Source organism: Oncorhynchus tshawytscha, linkage group LG08, assembly GCF_018296145.1.
Source record: "Oncorhynchus tshawytscha isolate Ot180627B linkage group LG08, Otsh_v2.0, whole genome shotgun sequence".
Lineage (NCBI taxonomy): Eukaryota > Metazoa > Chordata > Actinopteri > Salmoniformes > Salmonidae > Oncorhynchus > Oncorhynchus tshawytscha.
The window spans coordinates 25,870,032-25,894,584 of record NC_056436.1 but is presented as its reverse complement, the minus strand read 5'-3'; the positions used below and the strand labels follow the sequence as shown (position 1 = coordinate 25,894,584).

The window sequence follows — 24,553 nt, the reverse complement described above, 5'->3', positions numbered from 1 at the left end:
GGAGGGCAATTATCTGGGCTATTTCTGGAAGAGTGCTTTTCCAGCCTCCAGTCGGAATGAAGGGAACAGGGAGGCCCTGTTTGGCAGCTGGCTGGAGAGGCGTGGAGGAATATGGAGGGAGAGGGATGGAGGGATTGAAGGACTGGCGGGTGGGAGTCCTGTAAAGTACAGGCCTGTGACCGGGTGAAGGGCTGGGGAAAGGGGGAACTCAGAGGCCTTCCCTGGAGGCCAGGCTGGCCATGACCGAGGATGGGAGACCCTGTATAAAGCAGGCTTGAGACTGTGCAGGGCCAGGGGCCGGTTCCTACAGGGAAGAACCTTTAAGTGGAGTGGAGTATGGGGGAGCAGAGCAGTGGTTGGAGGAAGGTGAGAAGGAGCACAATGCTTCAGTGTAGCAGTCAGTAAGGTCTGGAAGCAGGCAGCACAATGGACTTACTGTCAGCCACTGCTCTCCTCCACTTTTCTAGTTCTCCCTGACTCACCTTTTAAATAACCATACAGCAACCTTTTCAGAGCCCCAGTAATGGTGAACTCGTCAAACAACCAGTGAAAGGACTCTTTCTGCAGTCAATGGGCAAGTCATGTTTTCATTTGAATGTCACCATTTCTGAGGTACAGCAAAGATGCCAAATTATCAACATAGTGATATAGAAAAAGTAACTGTTTGGATAAACCATGGTGTGATCCCGTCCTGTGGTTAAAACTATTTTTGTTGAGCAAGCAGAACTAAAGTGCAAAGTTCCGATTTTTCTCAGCAAGTGGATGTGAGTCTTAAAAGCTACCTGCTAGCAAAAACACTGTTCCATTCAGGAAAAACAAGTGTTGAAAGTGTACAATGAATGATTCAATAACCATAATGTACATGAATCATTTACTGACATGAATGCATTTTTTTTTTTAAATGTACGGGTGGACAGTTGAAGGGAAAATTGTAATTCTTAAAGGGGGGAAAGGTTCATCCATGAAGCCCTCTTCAACAGCAGAAAAAAAAACACGTAACTGGAGATGTCTTGAGCTGTAAGCTACAGTAAACGTCAGCTGTCTAAAGAAGTGCTAGGCTACTCTGACTGGTGCAACTATACTGAACAAAAATATAAAACGCAACATACTATATTTCAACACTTCTACTGAGTTACAGTTCATAAAGTCCCACCCACTGAGGAGCCAGGCCCAGCCAATCAGAATGAGTTTTTCCCCACAAAAGGGCTTTATTACAGACAGAAATACGAATCAGGTTGCTGGTCTCAGATGATCCCGCAGGTGAAGTAGCAAGATGTTGAGGTCCTGGGCTGGTGTGGTTACATGTGATCTGCGGTTGAGGCCGGTTGGACGTACTGACAAATTCTCAAAAATGACAATGGAGGTGGCTTATGGTAGAGAAATAAAGATTAAATTATCTGGAAACAACTGCAATCTTTTATTTCAGCTCATGAAAATCGGTTGAGAGGGTAGGATGAAGGGAGGAGCTGCAACCAGATGACTCCAGTAACACTTAGTGCAGAAGAGGGGGGCTCTCCTGGATGTCACTAAAAGGCTGGCTCTAGGCTGAGCTGGGTCAAGGCTGAGCTGGTTCTAGGCTGAGCTGGGTCTAGGCTGAGCTGGGTCTAAGACTTGTACACCTGCAAGACGGTTCCACACAAATTTGATTTATTGAGTGTTTTTGAGGAAGTTTTTTTAATGGAAAGTTGGGAAACCAATTTCAGTAATACCAAGCAAACAGAAAAGTCAAAAGTCAAAACTGAAGAAACTGATTAACTTCAGAAGAAAGCCTCACAGTGGATCATAACATACTGAATGTGTGTGTTGAGAAAGCGGGAAAGAAAGAGAGAATGAGATCAAGCAAACCCTGGCAGAAAGAAAAGGTAAATCTCAGGGAAGCACATTGGAGTGAGTGGCAGTCTGAGTGAGTCCACAGCCTTCCAGAAAAACTAAAAAAAGGAACGCAAGCATCTGTCTGGTTGTCGCTGGTGATTATTCCAGGCTAGAGGAAAAGTGCAGCCTCATCATTATTGAGAAGAGCAGCAACATCGCTTCAACAGGCTGGGAAGTGGGCATGTTGCCCCTAGTGACAGACAGGAGGCTCAGAGAAGGACAAAAATACTGTTGCATCACTCACATTTCCATTCATCTCCCATTTATTCAACACTGCTGCCATCAGTCAGTCTTGAAGCTTAATCAGCCAATACTGAATATATTGAACAATATATGACAGTGAACAGCAGTGGTATTATTAGATAGACTGAGTCACCCTGTGGTTCTGATTCACCCACCTCTTGCCCAGGCTGCTGAGTGGTGTGCCCAGGCTCAGAGGGACATTGGTGGATTTGCGGTATCGTCCAGTCAGCCTCTGGGCTCCAGGGGTGGCTCCTTTCGGAGACTCTGCTGTCTGGCGGGCTGGACTGGCACATGGCTTGACATTCAGCTCCTTCAGGATATCGTAGTTGATCTTAGTGGAGATCTTCTTCTGCTCCAGCATCTTCTCTATGGCCTCGTCGGCTGTGCTTGCATGGATCGGAGCCCGCTTCTTGGAGGTCTTGGGCTGCAGGGCACATAGTGGGGTTTCAAATCACTCAGTATCCAGTCAAATGCAATTACTTATGCAAATTAGTGCTTTAGCTTAATGTACATTTGTAACTATACTTTGCACAACAAAGGGATGCTCTAGCTATGCAGCAGTATTATGGGAGGGGGCTGATTGTGAATTTGGACAACATGGCATAAGGTGGTTGAATCAGTGCTGTCAAAGACTCCACACCTCATTAGGTATCTATTGCGCTGCAGTTAATCCAGCTAGTGAAAACCAGAGAGCAGATGTTGGACCTAACAAGGAGGCTGGGCCTTGCCAAATACTGACGTGAAATGATAAACCCACTAGTGGAAAACATGCACACACATTGACACAGCACAGCTTAGCATATATCCAGGCCACCCCAAGATCACTGCTTCTTTATACCAGTGGTTCTCAACTGGTTTAGTCTCGGGACCCAAATTGAACCAGGTTGTCTATCGCGATCCAATAATCCTGTCACGATTTTTTGTTGTTGCCAAAATGCAATCTGGAAAATGTTTAATGCTATATTGACAGTAAATGCACCAATTATATGACAAAGGAACAACAGTCCCACCTTTTTCCATTGTCAATAATTCCACTTCGCCCATATTCTTGATGAAGAATGTTAAACTCACCGGTGTGAGATTTTTAAAAAACCAAATCCACTAAAGGCACTGCTAATAATTCTAAATTGAGAACTGATTGAAAAATAAAAAATAAAAACATTAAAAAAATAGGTTCATTATCATTTATACACACTTTCTACCTGATTTTAGTAGTTTAAGTTCAGACTGGTTTACTTTGACAAAAAAATTAAGTGTTTATTTGTATTATTCAGACACTCGCAACACATTCAAAACCTCCCAAGACCCAAATTTGGGTTGCAACCCACCAGTTGAGAATCGCTGCTTTAGATTGTCAGGATTTACCTTCTTGTCCTTGTAAATCCCCAGCTCCTTCTCTTTCGCTATCCGCTCTTCCTTTTCTGAAAGTATAAATGGATTGGGGGAATTCAATTGGAAATATAGTTATTTGTAAAGAGTCAATACAAAACAGTTTATTACAATATGTGCCTGGTGTGTTGTGGCCACAGGGGCTCTCTAAATAAATGCTAATTTAACCATTCTTCTAGTTGTTTAAAATGCAGTCATAAATATGAAAATAAAAGCTTCCAATGAAATTAACATCCCCACCTGTCATGATTTATTTCTATGTGGTGGCACTGTCCACTCAGTTGTGCTGAATTTTGACCTCAGCTGAGCTCCTTCATGCATAGATTTTTCTTTGCACTTCCTCATTTTCACCATGCGTTTGTGATCAAAATAGCCTTTATTCCAATGCATTTAATTTATCATCGTTTGCTTTTGTCAGTCAGCTGTTCAGAGCGCACACTGCTTTGTTTTTCAGGTGCGTACAGATACTGATGTTCTCCGTACCATCCGGGGCCAGAAGTAGGCCATTTATTTTGCTTTATTATTGTCTGTCAATATTTGTTTTCTTTCCTGGCTCAGCTGACGGTCGACAATATCACTAGCCTAGAGCTAGACACCAATGTGCATCCAATAAGTATAAGTTAATGATACTATGCCGATAGTTTCAGTTAGAAGCATTTGATTATGCAATGACATAAGATTACATTGTCTGGGATTTGTGTGCCCATGGGAACTGTCTTATTGGTCACATACACGTGTTTAGCAGATGTTATTGCGGGCGTGCTTCTAGTTCCGACAGTGCAGCAATATCTAACAAGTAATATATAAAACAATTTCACAACAAATACCTAATACACATCTAAGTAAATTAATGAAATCAAGAAAATATAAATATATGGATGAGCAATGTCAGAGCGGCATAGACTAAGATACAGTAGATAGTATAGAATACAGTATATACAGTTGCGGAAGTTTACAAGTCGGAAGTTTACATACACTTTAGCAAAATACATTTAAACTCAGTTTCACAATTCCTGACATTTAATCCTAGTAAAAATTCCCTGTCTTAGGTCAGTTAGGTTCACCACTATTTTAAGAATGTGAAATGTCAGAATAATATTAGAATGATTTACTTCAGCTTTTATTTCTTTCATCACATTCCCAGTGGGTCAGAAGTTTACATACACACAATTAGTATTTGGTAGCATTGCCTTTAAATTGTTTAACTTGAGTCAAACACGTCGGGTAGCCTTCCACATTCTTCCCACAATAAGTTGGGTGAATTTTGGCCCATTCCTCCTGACAGAGCTGGTGTAACTGAGTCAGGTTTGTAGGCCTCCTTGCTCGCACACGCTTTTTCAGTTCTGCCCACCAATGATGTGGGCAGATGTTTCTTCAATATATCCATGTAATTTTCACCAAAGTGCACCAGTCCCTCCTGCAGCAAAGGACCCCCACAATATGATGCTGCTAACCCCATGCTTCACAGTTGGGGTGTGTTCTTGGGCTTGCAAGCCTCCCCCTTTTTCCTCCAAACATAACGATGGTCATTACAGCCAAACAGTTCTATTCTTGTTTCATCAGACCAGAGAACATTTCTCCAAAAAGTACGATCTTTGTCCCCATGTGCAGTTTCAAACCGTAGTCTGGCTTTTTTATGGTGGTTTTGGAGCAGTGGCTTCTTCCTTGCTGAGTGGTCTTTCAGGTTATGTTGATATAGGACTCGTTTTACTGTGGATATAGACAATTTTGTACCCGTTTCCTCCAGCATCTTCACAGGGTCCTTTGCTGTTGTTCTCGGATTGATTTGCACTTTTCGCAAAGTACATTCATCTCTAGGAGACAGAACACGTATCCTTCCTGAGCAGAATGACGGCTGCGTGGTCCCATGGTGTTTATACTTGCGTACAATTGCTTGTACAGATGAACGTGGTACCTTCAGGCGTTTGGAAATTGCAACCAAGGGTGAACCAGACTTGTGTAGGTCTACAATTATTTTCTGAGGTCTTGGCTGACTTCTTTTGATTTTCCCATGATGTCAAGCAAAGAGGCACTGAGTTTAAAGGTAGGCCTTGAAATACATCCACAGGTACACCTCAAATTGACTCAAATGATGTCAATTAGCCTATCAGAAGCATCTAAAGCCATGACATCTTTTTCTGGAATGTCAACTTAGTGTATGTAAACTTCTGACCCACTGGAATTGTGATACAGTGAATTATAAGTGAAATAATCTGTCTGTAAACAATTGTTGGAAAAATTACTTGTGTCATTCAAAGTAGATGTCCTAACCGACTTGCCAAAACTATAGTTTGTTAACAAGAAATGTGTGGAGTGGTTGAAAAACAAGTTAATGACTCCAACCTAAGTCTATGCAAATTTCCAACTTCAACTGTACATGTGAGATGAGTAATTCAAGATATGTAAACATTAAAGTGACGAGTGTTCCATTTATTAAAGTGGCCAATGATTTCAAGTCTGTGTGTAGGCAGCAGCCTCTGTGCTAGTGATGGCCATTTAACAGTCTGATGGCCCTGAGATAGAAGCTGTTTTTCAGTCTCTCGGTCCCAGCTTTGATGCACCTGTACTGACCTCTCCTTCTGGATGATAGTAGGGTAAACAGGCAGTGGCTCGGGTGGTTGTTGTCCTTGATGATCTTTTTGGCATTCCTGTGATATTGGGTGCTGTAGGTGTCCTGGAGGGCAAGTAGTTTGCCCCCAGTGACGCGTTGCGTAGACCGCACCACCCTCGGGAGATCCGTGCGGTTGTAGGCGGTGCAGTTGCCGTACCAGGCGGTGATACAGACCGACAGGATACTCTCAATTGTGCATCTGTAAAAGTTTGAGGGTTTTAGGTGACAAGACAAAATTCTTCAGCCTGCTGAGGTTGAAGAGGCGTTGTTGTGCCTTCACCACACCGTGTGGCTGGACCATTTCAGTTTGTCAATGATATGTACGCAGAGAAACTTTAAAAGACTTTCCACCTTCTCCACTGCTGTCCTATTGATGTGGATAGGGGGTGCTCCCTCTGGTGTTTCCTGAAGTCCACGATCATGTCCTTTGTTTTGTTGGCGTTGATTGAGGTGACATTTTCCTGTCACCACACTCCCAGAGCCCTCACCTCCTCATGTAGGCTGTCTCGTCGTTGTTGGAAATCAAGCCTACTACTGTCTCGTGTGTAAACTTGATAAGTGAGTTGGAGGCGTGAATGGCCATGCAGTCATGAGTGAACAGGAAGTACAGGAGGCGGCTGAGCACGCACAGTGGAGATGTTGTTTCCTACCTTCACCACCTGGGGGCGGCCCATCAGGAAGTCCACAACTCAGTTGCACAGAGCGGAGTTCAGAACCAGGGCCCAGAGCTTAATGATGAGCTTGGAGGGTACTATGGTGTTGAATGCTAAGCTATAGTCAATTAACAGCATTCTTGCATAGGTATTCCTCTTGTCCAGATGGGATAGGGCAGTGTGCAGTGTGATGGCGATTGCATCGTATGTGGACCTATTGGGGTGGTAAGCAAATTGAAGTGGGTCTAGGGTGACAGGTAAGTTCGAGGTAATATGACCCTTGACTAGTCTCTCAAAGCACTTCATGATGACAGAAGTGAATGCTATGGGGAATTAGTAATTTAGTTCAGTTACCTTTGCATTCTTGGGTACAGGAACAATGGTGGCCATCAATTTCACATAATGAAAAGTTACGTTGACAGTTACACTTACAGCGCATTTTCCAAGATCCATGATTTGTACAGGGTTTAAGTTCATGGTTCTAATTCAATTGTTAAATGCTTAATAATGACAAATAACTGTCATGTCATTGATGTAAGAAAAGGTAGTGCTATGTAAAAAAATTAAAATATTCAACTCATGTATTATATTGAATGCTTCCTATTCAGCGTGTGTTCATGAGTTTAAAATTGCCTTGACAGAGGGTAGGCTACTGGCAGTAGTGTAGGCCTAGCGAGGGTAAACTCAAGTAAATGCCGTTTACCCACCTTTTTTCAGAAAAATGCATTGAAATTACCGGGAGCATTACTTTTTTCACCGTTTACAACCTATATATTTTTTTACTACTACACACTGGCTACCGGTAAGGCTTATTTGAAGTTTATGGTAATACACATTGTAGCCTAGTCTAGAAAGTTGACCATGTGTTAAGGTGATGGTCACGTTTTTCCCGGGACAGTTTCAGCCCCATTTCAACTGTCCCGAAATTTCAGGCTACAAAAAAAGGCTACATTTGTCAGCAAGACATCAATTAATTTAGGCCTAATCAATGGCAATCGCTGAATCTCATTAGGCACACATTTTGGTGTTTTGTAACAGATGTTTATTTCCATTAATCAAATAGAGTGAGTAGGCTGTACATGCAGTTTGGATGCTGGAATTATTTGAGTGGGCGAACCAGCACAGGTAGCCTACTTTGACGTGATTTATTTGACAGATAAAAATATCATGACTAGTTGTATTCCTGCCACATTAAAAGGTAATGTACAGTTCAAATGACGTCTATTACTAGGCACATTAATTTTGCAATACAGAGACCCCCTGGGTGTGGCTGTACCTTTCTGCTCTTTCAAGTAGTCTTCATTCTGTTTCAGCCAAAGCTCAGTCTTGATTTTCACCTCTTTGTCATTCAGGAGATACTGCAGAGAAGGGTACATAAATGACCTTAGTTATGCATTTCCAGGCTTTATTTGCTGGCAATCCTGTAAAGTCAGAATGAATAGATGGTTCAATATTAGGTGCAACGTAAATTCAAATACAGTACATACCAGCTCAATCTCATCATCATCAATACCACTCAAGTCCAGCTCTCCATTTTCAGCATCCTCATCTGAAAAATAAATTCAACATTATTATTATAAATGTTAAGTATTGTAGGTTCTCAGGTACGCCAACCCACCCTGGGAGAAAGATATCAATTCCACAGCAGATAACACTTTACAAAATTCATCCAGTGTGTTTCTGCAAAAACAATTGTGCCTGGAGTTGCAGTAAATAATAAGCACCACAAATTTAAAAAACAAAACAATAAGTAATAGGTTTAAGCCTGATTTAAGCAGATCTGCCTGTACAGATGGTCTTTTCAATTACAATACGCTTTCAAGATTGTGGTACGCTTTATTTTCATGGAGTTGCTGAAACGTCAATTTGCATTTTGATGCGAGACAATGGATTCCTAAGCCTCATTTCCATTTTTACCCTCCTTCCTCTGGTGATTGTTCAGGTTGTCTGAGAAGAAACAGCCACCTTTATGCCGAAATAAGACAGGAGTGTTCTCAAATCCCAGGGAACTCAACACTTCAATGATGGACTGGAAAAAAAACGTTCCTCACAAAGGAAAAGTCTGATTACCTTTGATAACAGAGACAAAATGATTGAGGGTTTGACTTCGGCAAGAAAAAAATACAATAGCTTTCACACACAGATGAATCTCCTTGATTAGCCATTTTCTAATAAAGTGAGACTCCTTCGCCTGCCTACACACAGACGGTCTCAGTCAAAGGGAAGAGAATCGCGTCTTAAGAGGCAACATGTGACAGGTTTATGGGAGCCGTTTAACTTCTGTCACCTCTCTGTTTGACGTGTTCAGAGAGCCATGCTTCCCTAGGTTAACACACTCACCACAGAAGCACACTTCAAAGCCGTGCCACACACATCCAGACAGGCTTCCCAGATAATTAAGGAGAGACAGGTGCACAGGACACGCCACACACACACACCTGCAATATTACAGAAGTTGCAATCCAGTCAGTCGTGTTCAGTAGGTCCCAATAGGTCTGGCCCAGCCCTCTCAAAAGTTCCCTTCAGTGAAGTGTGAGGGGAATTTTTTCAATTTAACTCTGTGTGTCAGTTAAGAACAAATTCTTATTTACAATGACGGCCTACACCGGCCAAACCCGGGCGATGCTTGGCCAATTATGAGCCACCCTATGGGACTTCCAATCACGGCCGGTTGTGATATAGCCTGGATTCTAACCATGGTGTCTGTAGTGACGCCTCAAGCACTGAGATGCAGTGCCTTAGACAGCTGCGCCACAGACAGGAGACGGACAGAGAACACGCTATTCATCCAGAGGAGCATGAGAACAGGGCTGGTGACAAGTTCAATTAATTTCCTTAAACTATGAGAATTACATTGCTTTTATCAAAACAAATTATTCAAGTAAATAATGATACTCTATGTGATGTGGGAAAAAACAAAGAAAATAATAATGTACCGAGAGTATAAAAAAATAAAAATAGGCAGTAAATCGAGACTAGCTGCAAATTAATTAAAGTATTGTTTGCAGCAGGATAAAAGGCAGTGCAATTTACATTATATTCTCCTTTAATAAAACCCTCTTAAAAATGACATCATGGTGGGAGATGGGCTTCTACAGTTTTTGTTCATACACTCTTGCACAGCACACCCTGCGTATCAATGCCACGAGCCCCAGGATTCCTTAGGCCTTTCCTTTGACAATGAACACTTCTTTACCAGTAGATCCCCCTCCCCCTGGAGCACTCTAGAACGCACTCCAAATCCACCACGGAGGGGAGGAATTAAGGGTAGACCACTGTCAGATCATCAACTGGGCTGTCCACAAGCTAAAAACACCCAATTCTGATGTGATGTCAGAGATTAGATGCTACACCGCAGAGCTTCACTTTTGTGTGTGATTGAGAGAGAAAGAGATGGAGTCGCTGAGCTCCTTGAGCCCATATTTCAGAGAGAGAAAAAGGGGGACGGGGGAGAAAGAAAAAAAGTATGGTCCAGCAAATTAGAAGGGAGCATCGGTGCTTCGAACCTGCGTCCTCCTCCCTTCTCCGCGCTCTGCCCAGAAAACACTCTCCAGAGTTTGTGATCGTCAGGATGAATCAGCTTGTGGCATGGTGCTGCTCACGGTGGATCACTATTACCTAAACATCAAGACTCCCTTGAGGTCCCCAACAACACCGCTGCTCCAAACACAAGGCTTTCCCTTAACCTGAGAACATGACAAGTCTCATCATCATGCAAAACCAGCCCAGTGGTAAAGTCAAGCAGGTAGTCTGGCAGCTCTGTGCTGAAGACAACCAAACAGAGCAGAGGAAATAAATAAGTGTAATATTCTCCGACTGACATGGGCAGGCCAAGCTGAGGCAAGAAGAGCCCATTAAAATATGACCTCCCTAACCTTGACTGAGCCCAGACAGACCCTACTCCCACTCAGCCACCTGCCTGGGCCCCTGTCCTGAGCCAGAGGGAAGGCGAGAGAGATGGATAGAACGAGAGTGAGCGAGAGATTGGTGATAGATTTCATAGTGCTGCTGGGGGCAGAGCTGTGTGCTGGTTCACCATGTTGAGCACATCTCTAGCACTAACTTTGGAACAGGGACCCACTAAGCATTACAGCCCACTTCATTATCTGTTCCAACCCTACCACATACATGAAACAGCATTCAGTTATGTTATCATGGTGCCTTGACAGTCCTTATGACATAATCCTGTGTTTGTGCTCCCTGGTTTCCACCATGCTAAATCAATAAACAGGTTTTAGCCCTGATGCACGCACAGCAAGTTAAAACCCTGTGTGTGTGTTTGTGTGTGTGTGTGTGTGTGTGTGTGTGTGTGTGTGTGTGTGTGTGTGTGTGTGAGTGAGTGAGAGAAAGTAACAGCCTGAGGCACAGGACTTCCTGCTCCTCCGTGGTAAACGGCAGCTGTCATCTCCACTCAGGCTGGGAGCTAGACAGAGCATCTCCTTTTCCTCCCCAGTCCACGGAGACGGATCATGTCCAGTCACGAATCGCTCCTATGACATGTGTCACAGACTATGATGCAGCATCTCACCAAGCCTAGGAGACACTACTGCAGCTCTTGAGAAACACATAATCAGCCTGGTTTTACATTTGAAATCACAAAGGGGCTTTGTGAGACTTCCTGACAAAGTGTAATAGGCCTGCAGATATTAAAATACATACTAGAATGTTTTTATCCTAATCTTCCCGCTTTCGACATATGCATCTCTCTATGATGTCATCAGTAGTCACCTTACCCCACCTTCCTCTGAGGGGCTGGCCATCCGGCCATCTGTCATGCTGGCCCTAGCCCTACAGACTGTACTGCCCCTAGGCATTGTAAAACACCCCACATCTCCGCCTCCTCACTGTGGAATTGAGGCATCTCCAGATGTCAGGCAGAGAATGTAAATGACAGAGCGGAGGACCTCTATGATTGCCTTTTTGGTAAATGGGAAGGAAGATAAACACCACAGTTTAAAGGCTAGCCCAGGTAGGTAGGTCGGATGGGTAGAGTGGTGCTGCTGCTGACTCAGTGAACATTTGATTCTATTCCACCTTGAATAGCTTCTCAATAGACCTTTAAACAGCCCAAAATTAGCAACTAGAGATCACTGTTCACTTGGATCTGCCTTAAGACATTCACACACCAGAGGTCGTTATGCTCTCTGAATTATATTATGTTTAGCTGTAAGTTTACACAGAGTAGTAACTGTAGTCTTAGAATTGGAGAGTCAGGAGCCATGCTTAGGTAAGCAGGAGCCTACTTATTTACCAATGACTTTAAGCACTGGCAGTGGACAACTCCAGTCCTTGAGCGCTTGGTTGTCCAATGATTGATTGACTTTCAAATCAAAACCTGGTATGTGGGGGAAAATAAGGCACAAGTTTGTTTTCTGCGCAAACATCTGAAATGGTTCAGGGAAGTGCCAAGATTTACCTAAATCCAGAGGCCCAACACCTTTAAATGGCCCTTGCTGAGTGCTGACATTCTCAGCCCATAAAAGCAGAGCCGTTTAAAAAGTGCCAGAGGCTGACTGTGCTCAGTGATGCTGTTAAGGTCAGGCCCAAAGTCATTGATTGGACTAAGTGCCTGGATGAAAACACAGGCCTTCAATCAATGCCTGCTCTAATGGTAAAGGACAGTGCTCCCTGAAGACAAAACTATATAGACGTTTGCGACAGAGTTATCATGTGGTTGCCGAGTCGCAAAGCTTTGCCAAGACTGGCTGCTCTCTCCCTGACTCAAGTGTAAATGAATATGCCATTACTCAGAGACTAGAGCATCTAAACTACAGCACACCTATTGTAACAATCTCTAGTCATGCCTCTGGTTTCCACCCTTCAATTAGAAGTCATCTGTACCAGAGACCGGATCTGGGAGCAGAGAGGGTTCCAATCGAGATTTCTAAATAAAACCACGGGTCTGGGTCGGATCCGATATGATTGTCACGGGTCTCAGGTATGTACAATTTTAACTGACTTGTCCGGAAGGGCCCATACAGATCCAAACGCAACTGCTGCAGTATAGCGAAAGAGACATTTTATCATTCATGCTGCTGCTCTTGCTTTTCATGAGTGGAGCATGGCGCATGTAGCATGTTGGCCAATCATGAATCAAAGTGGCACAAGGCGACAGGTATAAACTGTGCGTGTGGCAAAAGTTAGAAGATATTTAATCAATGGAAGATGGAATAAATTACAGAATTAAAAAGTTATTGGATAAGGATGGGCACCAATGACCAAGAACCACAACAGGTAGGCTGCTACTTAATATTCTGAACAGAGGTAACTGTAGGATGAGAAGGCATATTCACTGCAGCCTCAATTAGCCTAGCTAGTTAACTCCCGGGTTAATGCTGTCAAGACAGGTACTACATAATCATATTGGATGATAAATAACCTAACTATGGCAACTATTAGTCTACTATAGCGCGAGTCTGCTTGTTTGGTTGCGGTCTCATCTCTCATCTGCTCACAGTATGGCCCCTCCCTGCCTGCTAGAGCAGCACCACTCTCTCCCTTTATCAGTAGAATCTCAATTCAACGGCTCAGACACAAGAGGCATGTGGCAGGGTCTACAGTCAATCACTGACTACAGGAAGAAATCCAGCCCAGTCACGGACCAGGATGTCTTGCTCCCAGGCAGACTAAATAACTTTTTTGCCCGCTTTGAGGACAATACAGTGGCACTGACACGGCCTGCAATGAAAACATGCGGTCTCTCCTTCGCTGCAGCCGAGGTGAATAAGACATTTAAACGTGTTAACCCTCGCAAGGCTGCAGGCCCAGACGGCATCCCCAGCCGCGCCCTCAGAGCATGCGCAGACCAGCTGGCCGGTGTATTTACGGACATATTCAATCAATCCCTATACCAGTCTGCTGTTCCCACATGCTTCAAGAGGGCCACCATTGTTCCTGTTCCCAAGAAAGCTAAGGTAACTGAGCTAAACGACTACCGCCCGTAGCACTCACATCCGTCATCATGAAGTGCTTTGAGAGACTAGTCAAGGACCATATCACCTCCACCCTACCTGACACCCTAGACCCACTCCAATTTGCTTACCGCCCAAATAGGTCCACAGACGATGCAATCTCAACCACACTGCACACTGCCCTAACCCATCTGGACAAGAGGAATACCTATGTGAGAATGCTGTTCATCGACTACAGCTCGGCATTCAACACCATAGTACCCTCCAAGCTCGTCATCAAGCTCGAGACCCTGGGTCTCAACCCCGCCCTGTTCAACTGGGTACTGGACTTCCTGACGGGCCGCCCCCAGGTGGTGAGGGTAGGCAACAACATCTCCCCGCTGATCCTCAACACTGGGGCCCCACAAGGGTGCGTTCTGAGCCCTCTCCTGTACTCCCTGTTCACCCACGACTGCGTGGCCACGCACGCCTCCAACTCAATCATCAAGTTTGCGGACGACACAACAGTGGTAGGCTTGATTACCAACAACGACGAGACGGCCTACAGGGAGGAGGTGAGGGCCCTCGGAGTGTGGTGTCAGGAAAATAACCTCACACTCAACGTCAACAAAACTAAGGAGATGATTGTGGACTTCAGGAAACAGCAGAGGGAACACCCCCTATCCACATCGATGGAACAGTAGTGGAGAGGGTAGCAAGTTTTAAGTTCCTCGGCATACACATCACAGACAAACTGAATTGGTCCACTCACACAGACAGCATCGTGAAGAAGGCACAGCAGCGCCTCTTCAACCTCAGGAGGCTGAAGAAATTTGGCTTGTCACCAAAAGCACTCACAAACTTCTACAGATGCACAATCGAGAGCATCCTGGTGGGCTGTATCACCGCCTGGTACGGCAACTGCTCCGCCCTCAACCGTAAGGCTCTCCAGAGGGTAGTGAGGTCTGCACAACGCATCACCGGGGGCAAACTACCTGCCCTCCAGGACACCTACACCACCCGATGTTACAGGAAGGCCATAAAGATCATCAAGGACATCAACCACCCGAGCCACTGCCTGTTCACCCCGCTATCATCCAGAAGGCAAGGTCAGTACAGATGCATCAAAGCTGGGACCGAGAGACTGAAAAACAGCTTCTATCTCAAGGCCATCAGACTGTTAAACAGCCACCACTAACATTGAGTGGCTGCTGCCAACACACTGACACTGACTCAACTCCAGCCACTTTAATAATGGGAATTGATGGGAAATGTAAATATATCACTAGCCACTTTAAACAATGCTACCTTATATAATGTTTACATACCCTACATTATTCATCTCATATGCATACGTATATACTGTACTCTATCATCGACTGCATCCTTATGTAATACATGTATCACTAGCCACTTTAACTATGCCACTTTGTTTACATACTCATCTCATGTATATACTGTACTCGATATCAGCTACTGTATCTTGCCTATGCTGCTCTGTACCATCACTCATTCATATATCCTTATGTACATATTCTTTATCCCCTTACACTGTGTATAAGACAGTAGTTTTGGAATTGTTAGTTAGATTACTTGTTGGTTATTACTGCATTGTCGGAACTAGAAGCACAAGCATTTCGCTACACTCGCATTAACATCTGCTAAGCATGTGTATGTGACAAATAAAATTTGATTTTGATTTGAGCTCCAGTTAATAAAGTAGCATAAATTACTTTCCCCACACTCTAGCTGTCTCTATGTTTTAAGAATTCATTTATGCATATCAGGTCCGGGTGGCAAAGCCCCAGGTCCATTTTGAAACGGGTCCAACATTTTGGACTCATGAAGATCCTCTCTACCTTCAATACAGGCATTAGGGATGGATGACAGATTGGTTTAGTCTACTGAACTCCATCTTTAGTATCTTAAACACATGAACAGACTCAAAAGGACCCCTCCTCCCTTTCCTCTTAAGCCGTGCCCAAACCAACAGTGCACAAAAACATAACTGATCACACACACAGATGAAAGACACCGTACTAATGACAAGGTCCTACTCTGTCCACTTAATGCTTCAAACATTGAGCTGGGGACCCTTGAACCACCGACCCTCCCAAACCCGCCAGTTTTGGAGAAGCTACTCTGAAAATATAGTTTACCAAGCTACTATTACTTCAAGAAGTTAAGCTACCCTTACGAAAAATATAGTTTACTTAAGTTAATTAGAAAAATATAGTTACGTTTAAAAAAATTAAAATAATTTAAAAAAAACTTTAGTTATTATTTTTTTTTAAATTTTACCCCTTTTCGTGGTATCCAATTGTTTAGTAGCTGCCATCTTGTCTCTTCGCTACAACTCCCGTACGGGCTCGGGAGAAGGTTGAAAGTCATACGTCCTCCAATACACAACCCAATCAAGCCGCACTGCTTCTTAACACAGTGCCATCCAACCCGGAAGCCAGCCGCACCAATGTGTCGGAGGAAACACCGTGCACCTGGCAACCTTGGTTAGCGCGCACTGCGCCCGGCCCGCCACTGGAGTCGCTGGTAAATGAAGGAATTGGAGACAAGGATTTCCCTACCGGCCAAACCCTCCCTAACCCGGATGACGCTAGGCCAATTGTGCGTCACCCCACAGACACGACAGAGCCTGGGCGCGAACCCAGATTCTCTGGTGGCACAGCTGGCGCTGCAGTACAGCGCTCTTAAGCACTGCGCCACCCGGGAGGCACCTAGTTAACTAAAGTGAATTAGAAAAATAGTTCACTACTTCCAAACTACATTGTGGAAAAAATATCCAAATCTGAAATGTCATAGACTTCAAAAGAACCATCGCTCTGTAGTCAGATGTTAACAGAATGTGTGATTTAGCCAATTAAAACACAAAGCGAGCATTAGGTTTCAAGTGTGAATTGGGCAGGTCTGATGCCAAAAAAGGAAATTCTTGCCTACGTCGCACATTTTTAGCAAAAAAAAGTGATTGTAGTTTTATTTCATTTAACCTTTATTTAACTAGGCAAGTCAGTTAATAAGAATTCTTGTTTACAATGACGGCCTACCCACGCCAAACCCGGACGACGCTGGGCCAATTGTGCGCCACCGTACTCCCAATCACGGCTGGATGTGATGCAGCCTGGATTCGAACCAGGGACTGCAGTGACGCCTCTTGCACTGAGATGCAGTGCCTTAGACTTCCGCGCCACTCGGCAGACCTAATTCCAGCAGTTAGCTACACCAATGTGGCATTAAATAAATTATTAACTACTGAAAAAAACTACCAAGATTTGAATTAATTTCAACTACCACCAAGATAATGCAATATGTAATTCAAATATTAGTTTATAGATTGTGGAGGATAATTACCCAGGCCTGAGACACCACTGGCAGACTGCATCCATGACACAACCATTGCAGACACACAGCTCCATGAAAGCAGCCCCAAGAGGTACACACACCAACACTGACTTGCTTTAAATGATCCTCTCACTAGATCAGCCACATAAACAAGTATTCTATTAGAATGAGTCAAAAGGTCAGCCAATGTACAGTACCAGTCAAAGTCAATTCAAGGGTTCACTATTATTTCTATGTTGTAGAATAATATTGAAAACAAAAACACACACATGTAATCATGTAGTAACCAAAAAAAAGGGTTATACAAATCTAATTTTATATTTGAGATTTACAAAGTAGCCACCCTTCACCTTTTTGACAACTTTACACACTATAGGCATTCTCTCAACCAGCTTCACCTGGAATGCTTTTCCAACAGTCTTGAAGGAGTTCCCACATATGCTGAACACTTGTTGGCTGCTTTTCTTTTACTCCGTGGTCCAACTCATCCCAAACCATCTCAGTTGGGTTGAGGTTGGGTGATTGTGGAGGACAGGTCATATGATGCAGCACTCCATCACTTCTTGGTCAAATAGCCATTACACAGCAATGACAGTTTTGGGTCATTGTCATGTTGAAAAATAAATTTCAGTGGGTCTAAGTGCAACCCAGATAGGATGGCGTATCGCTGCAGAATGCTGTGGTAGCCATGCTGGTTAAGTGTGCTTTGAATTCTAAATAAATCACCTAGTGTCACCAGCAAAGCACCATCACACCACCTCCTCCAAGCTTCACGGTGAGAACCACACATGCGGAGATCATCCGTTCACCAACTCTGCATCTCACAAAGACAAGGAGGTTGGAACAAAAAAATCTCAAATTCAGACTCATCAGATCAAAAGGACAGATTTCCACCGGTCTAATGTCCATTGCTCGTGTTTCTTGGCCCAAGCAAGTCTCTTCTCTTATTGATGGTTTATTTGCTTATTTGAGCTGTTCTTGCCATAATATGGACTTGGTCTTTTACCAAATAGGGCTATCTTCTATATACCACCTCTACTTTGTCACAACACAACTGATTGTCTCAAACGCATAAAGGAAAGAAATTCCACAAATTAGCTTTTAACAAGGCACACCTGTTAATTGAAATGCATTCCAGGTGACTACCTCATGACACTGGTTGAGAGAATGCCAAGAGTGTGCAAAGTTGTCAAAGGCAAAGGGTGGCTACTTTGAAGAATCAAAAATATATATTCATTCAACACTTTTTTGGTTACTAGATAATTCTATATGTGTTATTTCATAGTTTGTCTTCACTAATATTCTATAATGTAGAAAATAGCAAAAATAAAGAAAAACCCTTGAAGGAGTAGGCGTGTCCAAACTTTTGACTGGTACTCTATATCGTTCCCTTTCACGGACATGGAGGATGAGATCCACATGACAAATGTACATTGAGATAACACAAACTCACATCAGTCAATAAAGCCTTTTGACACATTAATTTGAGAAGCATTATAAACTCAGCAAAAAAAGAAACATCCCTTTTTGAGGACCCATCTTTCAAAGATAATTCGTAAAAATCGAAATAACTTCACAGATCTTCATTGTAAAGGGTTTAAACACTGTTTCCCATGCTTGTTCAATGAACCATAAACAATGAATTAACATGAACCTGTGGAACGGTCGTTAAGACACTAACATCTTACAGACGGTAGGCAATTAAGGTCACAGTTATGAAAACTTAGGACACTAGAGGCCTTTCTACTGACTCTGAAAAACACCAAAAGAAAGATGCCCAGGGTCCCTGCTCATCTGCGTGAACGTGCCTTAGGCATGCTGCAAGGAGGCATGAGGACTGCAAATGTGGCCAGGGCAATAAATTGCAATGTGAGACGCCTCTACAGGACGGACAGCTGATCGTCCTCACAGTGGCAGACCATGTGTAATAACACCTGCACAGGATCGGTACATCCGAACATATTTTTATTTCACCTCTATTTAACCAGGTAGTCTAGTTGAGAACAAGTTCTCGTTTGTAACTGCGACCTGTCCAAGATAAAGCAAAGCAGTTCAACACAGTTACACATGGAATAAACAAACAATCAATAATACAGTAGAAAAATCTATATACAGCATGTGCAAATGAGGTAGGATAAGAGAGGTAAGGCAATAAATAGGCCATGGTGAAGTAATTACAATATAGCAATTAAAAAATGGAATGGTAGGATGTGCAGAAGATGAATGTGCAAGTAGAGATACTGGGGTGCAAAGGAGCAAGGTAAATAAATAAATACAGAATGGGGATGAGGTAGTTGGATGGGCTATTTACAGATGAGCTATGTACAGGTGCAGTGATCTGTAAGCTGCTCTGACAGCTGGTGCTTAAAGTTAGTGAGGGAGGTAAGAGTCTCCAGCTTCAGAGATTTTTGCAGCTCGTTCCAGTCATTGGCAGCAGAGAACTGGAAGGAGAGGAGACCAAAGGAAGAATTGGCTTTGGGGGTGACCAGTGAAATATACCTTCTGGAGCACGTGCTACGGGTGGGTCCTGCTATGGTGACCAGTGAGCTGCAATAAGGTGGGGCTTTACCTAACAGAGACTTGTAGATGACCAGGAGCCAGTGGGTTTGATGCCGAGTATGAAGCGAGGGCCAGCCAACGAAAGCATACAGGTCACAGTGGTGGGTAGTATATGGGGCTTTGGTGACAAAACTGATTGCACTGTGATAGACTACATCCAATTTGTTGAGTAGAGTGTTGGAGGCTATTTTGTACATCACACCTGCGGGCCAGGTACAGGATGGCAACAACTGCCCAAGTCACACCAGGAACGCACAATCCCTCCATCAGTGCTCAGACTGTCCACAATAGGCTGAGAGAGGCTGGACTGAGGGCTTGTAGGCCTGTTGTAAAGGCAGGTCCTCACCAGACATCACCGGCAACAACGTCTCCTGTGGGCACAAACCCAACGTCGCTGGACCAGACAGGACTGGCAAAAAGTGCTCCTTACTGACGAGTCGCGTTGTCGTTTCACCAGGGGTGATGGTTGGATTTGCATTTGTCGTCATAGGAATGAGCGTTACACCGAGGCCTGTACTCTGGAGCGGGATCGATTTGGAGGTGGAGGGTCCGTCATGGTCTGGGGCGGTGTGTCACAGCATCATCGTACTGAGCTTGTCGTCATTGCAGGCAATCTCAACAATGTGCGTTAGGGAAGATATCCTCCTCCCTCATGTGGTACGCTTCCTGCAGGATCATCCTTACATGACCCTCCAGCATGACAATGCCACCAGCCATAATGTTCGTTCTGTGTGTGATTTCCTGCAAGACAGGAATGTCAGTGTTCTGCCATGGCCAGCGGAGAGCCCAGATCTCAATCCCATTGAGCAGGTCTGGGACCTGTTGGATCGGAGGGTGAGTGCTAGGGCCATTACAGCCAGAAATGTCCGGAAACTTGCAGGTGCCTTGGTGGAAGAGTAGGGTAACATCTCACAGCAAGAACTGGCTAATCTGGTGCAGTCCATGAGGAGGAGATGCACTGCAGTACTTAACACTGCTGGTGGCCACACCAGATACTGACTGACTTGATTTTGACCCCCCCGGCCTTTGTTCAGGGACACATTATTCCATTTCTGTGAGTCACATGTCTGTGGAACTTGTTCAGTTTATGTCTCAGTTGTTGAATCTTATGTTCATACAAATATTTACACGTTAAGTTTGATGAAAATAAATGCAATTGACAGTGAGGACGTTTCTTTTTTTGCTGAGTTTATGATTCAAGCCGACGACTCATTTTAAAATCACATAATGGTGAATCTTAAAGCCAACCCCATCTAATAATCTATTCTTCTGACAATAGATTATGTTTTGTCCTTAGTGGCTACACTGATCCTTCCATAGAGATTGACTCGGTTTGTTTTGAAACTCATTCCCGTCTATGACTAGATTTTATTCACCTTCTCTCTACACTCCCCAGAAGCTCACTACCATGAAAACCAATCTGCTTCACCACATCAGGACAGAAGGTCAACATCCTCCCAATCTCTTACACCTTTGAAATCCCCCACACCTTGACATTTCTAGATATGGAGTAGAGGGAGAAGTGAGAGACAGTGGAATATCAAAATTAGGAAGGAGCAGTAAGGAATATTTCCCATGCAAACTAACAGCAGGACAAAAAGCATCTAGACAAGCAACAGGTTTGCTAACCGTTCTCCTTCTCCTCTCCGATGCACTTGCTGATAGACTCTGGGAGGCCGAGGCTGGCTGCGGTGGGCATGGGCCCCAGGAGGGAGGCCAGTGATGGGCCTCTGCGTGGAGGTCTCTCCTCCTGCCCCTCTCCATCCTCCTCTCCAGAGATCACCTGGTCACACAGCTCCTTATTGAGGTGCTGGGCCACAGCCTTTAGCTCCTCGTCCTCCCTCTCCTCCCGATCAGGAAGAGATATTTCATCGTCCTCTTCCTCCTGGGGGCCTAGGAGAGGTGGAGAGAAAGAGCAAGACATCCAAATAAAATCCTACATGCAATGACATTTCTTAATTAAACTGATAAAAACTAAATGATGCAGAGAACAAGTAAAGAGTGACATTGCATTTCAAGGCAGATTGATTTAGTCGCTGCTGTGGCTGATTATGAGAATAATTCAAACTGTATGACATCTGTGTTTTCAATTAAGTCAAGAGTCCTTCATGTAGTTATGGTTGAATCTATCAACCCGGCTAATGAGACAAGGCACCTTATAAAAGAAGCACCTGGTTTAATTCTACGGTACCATCAAGCTGTCAAAGTATTATCATGACGACAGCCCTCTTAGTGTTGATAAAAGCCCAGTGTGTGTGTGTTATAATTGTTCTTCCCAGGCCAGGCAGAAGAGCAACAGGCCTACATCACGCTGACAGACAGCCAGCGGCCCCTCTACAGAGGGCGTGCAGAGATTAAGAAAGAAATGCAACACAATCAGCTAGGGGGGCACAGATGGTTGGAGGGGGTTTAGCGCATCACAGTTAGATGGCAAATGTGCGTCATCATAACATTCTCATTTGCACTGAGTGAACAATTGTTTTGTTTTTTTCTGAGTATTTAGATAAATGGAAGTTTCAGGCTCTAGCGACAGACTGGCAGCATAGTGAGATAGGACCCCCTGGAAGGGGGGGTGGTGTAACTAGAGAACTTGCATGGCGGCTGAGCACGACCCCTGTGTCGTACCGGGTTTTGCACAGGAGGCGTACATCCCTCTCAACTTGGGCCGGCTCTGCTCCAGCTCCATCTCAATCTCATCTTGGTACTCATGGATTTCACCTGTTGAGATAAAATCCAGACAACTCTGTAAAGTCAGAGTGGAGTCGGCAATCTTTTTACATTTATTTTTTTTACGAGTTTTTTGGTTGGCACTTGACTAGACATTTTTCATAACCGTACCTTGAACATCATCAATCTTCTTCTCCAATTCTTCCTCAAGCTAGAAGGAAAAAAACAAAATATCCAGGGTGTGACTGTAAAAAACAGCAGTGCCATTTTGAGACAAAGCACCAGTTAAAACATAGGACAAGATAAATAAGGTGGTACGGTTGTATCCTTCCTGCAGTTCCTCACCAGCTTCATTCTTTTCTTCCTCTGGCCAGCGATGAAAGAGGGCGGGTCACACTCCTGGTCAAGATCCACTTTCATAAATTCCTCAATGGTCAGCTGGCTGGTGGGCGTGTCCTCAAACTCATTCAATCTGAACCATGAGAAGGAAAAGATTCAGCATACTCTTCATATAGATGACGGAGAACATGCCAGGCTAATCCTATTTGATTTGGAAGATGCTGTGATGTGCTTTTCAAGCAGCGCTCACCTCTTTCGTAGTGTGGCCTCGCACACCTTCACTACACTAATGATTTCTTTGATGGTACGGCGGAACTCGTGCATGCGAGCAGCGACCAACAGGGCTGAGAACAAAAACACACACAGGTGAAATACTCCGTCACAGAAACAAACCTTGCCGACAAGTTTAATATCCACATATATTTTCCAATTTACCTACCAATTGTTGTAATATTCACATTAAAATAATCTATTAATGTTGGTAGAACATGTAGCGCTTGCAATGCCAGGTTTTTTCGTTTCAATTCCCACAAGGGAACAGTGTGAAAATGAATGCACTCACTCTGGATACGAGCGTCTTCTAAATTACTAAAATGTAAATAATCTAAGCCATTAGATAAATCATCAAGTCAGTAGTACTGTAACCCATGTTATGTAACTGACAGTAGCAAGGTCTGTTTGAAGATGATGTAAGGTTCTGTTCTTACGCAAGTAGTTTGAATGGTCTTTGTTGTTCTAGTAGCCTGCTTTTAGAAATCCCATGGTCTATCTCACACATTCACTTAATATTGAGTAACAAGTTCTAAACTTCTCTTTCCTCTATGTAAGTGAATCCTCTACATGATTAATGATAAGCAATTCATTCATCTGATATTGCAGCTGAGGAAAAGCAAGAAAGGCAGAAAAGTGGAACCAGGAACATAAATGTCCACATGCCTGGGGAAGTTGGTTCTTCAGTTTCAGGATGTCTTGCCAGTAATACATCTAAGCAGGGAGTGTTCTGTTCAGGTCAAGTAAGTAGGGAACAGACTGTAGTACATTGTCACTAATTGGAGCCTCTGTGGTTACTTATGAGTGTTACCTGTGATTAGGGGGTCACCTATGATCGAAGTTCGCATGATCTGAGCTATGATTACAGATCCCTGTGGTGAGCGATACCAGTTGACATGGTTACCCTGTAGTTTCTGTTATTCATGATAAGGACTAGCCTACCTGCGATTGTGGTGGTAACCTGTGGTGTGGTTTACCTGAGCTCATTGTTACCTGCGCCACACAGTCCTGAGGGTCTCCGTCCCGTGTGCATCCAGTCCCTTTTCATCCTCTGCAGCAGTCGCAGTGCTGTCATGGACACCTCATGGTTCTTCTCTCCAAACTCCAGCATGTGGGCAAAGCGAGGGATGTACAGGCAGGGGTCTGGAATGGGAGATTGAGAAACTGAGATCCAACCCAGACAAGCAACATTATTATGCTAATATATGAATTGCAGATGTCTAAATGGTGTACAGCAGGGTACTGTTTACAACTCTGTAGACATTGATCAGAAAGTGATGTCTTCTTTAATGAAAAAGTCAATATTATTGGATATACTCATATTATTCCCAGTGGAACACATTGTGACCAATAAGGACGAATACTTCTACACTGCATTTGCAATCCAAACTACCTTAACTCCTGCCTTTCCATCATCCGAAGCAAACTAGTGACATTCAATCTCCATCATGTCAATTTAAATGTGTCGTTTCTCCTTTTTATGCACTTTGTGATTATTTTCTGTAATGAAAAGCACTATACAAGTTAAGATTATTCCTGTAGAATCAAATGACCTATTTGGCAGTGGCAGAGCCTTCTGTTGGAAAGCTGGAATACATTCAGTTGCCAAACGTTGCATATAAAAATGCCATGAATAGAGCTGACATGATTCCTTATTCTACTTGTCAGGGAGGGATATTTTTCTCTACAAAGAAATAGGCTATATC

The 24,553-nt window shown here is 43.8% G+C and overlaps 1 protein-coding gene across 1 annotated transcript in view; it reads right to left on the bottom strand.

Annotated features, from left to right (window-relative positions):
- Positions 1–24,553, bottom strand: part of brf1a (BRF1 RNA polymerase III transcription initiation factor subunit a) — a 62,482-nt gene that overhangs the window by 18,012 nt on the left and 19,917 nt on the right. Inside the window, exons 7-16 of the mRNA XM_024415440.2 lie at positions 23,841–23,990; positions 22,828–22,921; positions 22,584–22,710; positions 22,410–22,449; positions 22,197–22,289; positions 21,201–21,464; positions 8,256–8,317; positions 8,045–8,126; positions 3,481–3,536; positions 2,271–2,539 (exon numbers count right to left, since the gene is read on the bottom strand). Coding sequence (XP_024271208.1) covers positions 2,271–2,539; positions 3,481–3,536; positions 8,045–8,126; positions 8,256–8,317; positions 21,201–21,464; positions 22,197–22,289; positions 22,410–22,449; positions 22,584–22,710; positions 22,828–22,921; positions 23,841–23,990 — 1,237 coding nt within the window. The remainder of the gene's footprint in view (positions 1–2,270; positions 2,540–3,480; positions 3,537–8,044; positions 8,127–8,255; positions 8,318–21,200; positions 21,465–22,196; positions 22,290–22,409; positions 22,450–22,583; positions 22,711–22,827; positions 22,922–23,840; positions 23,991–24,553) is intronic.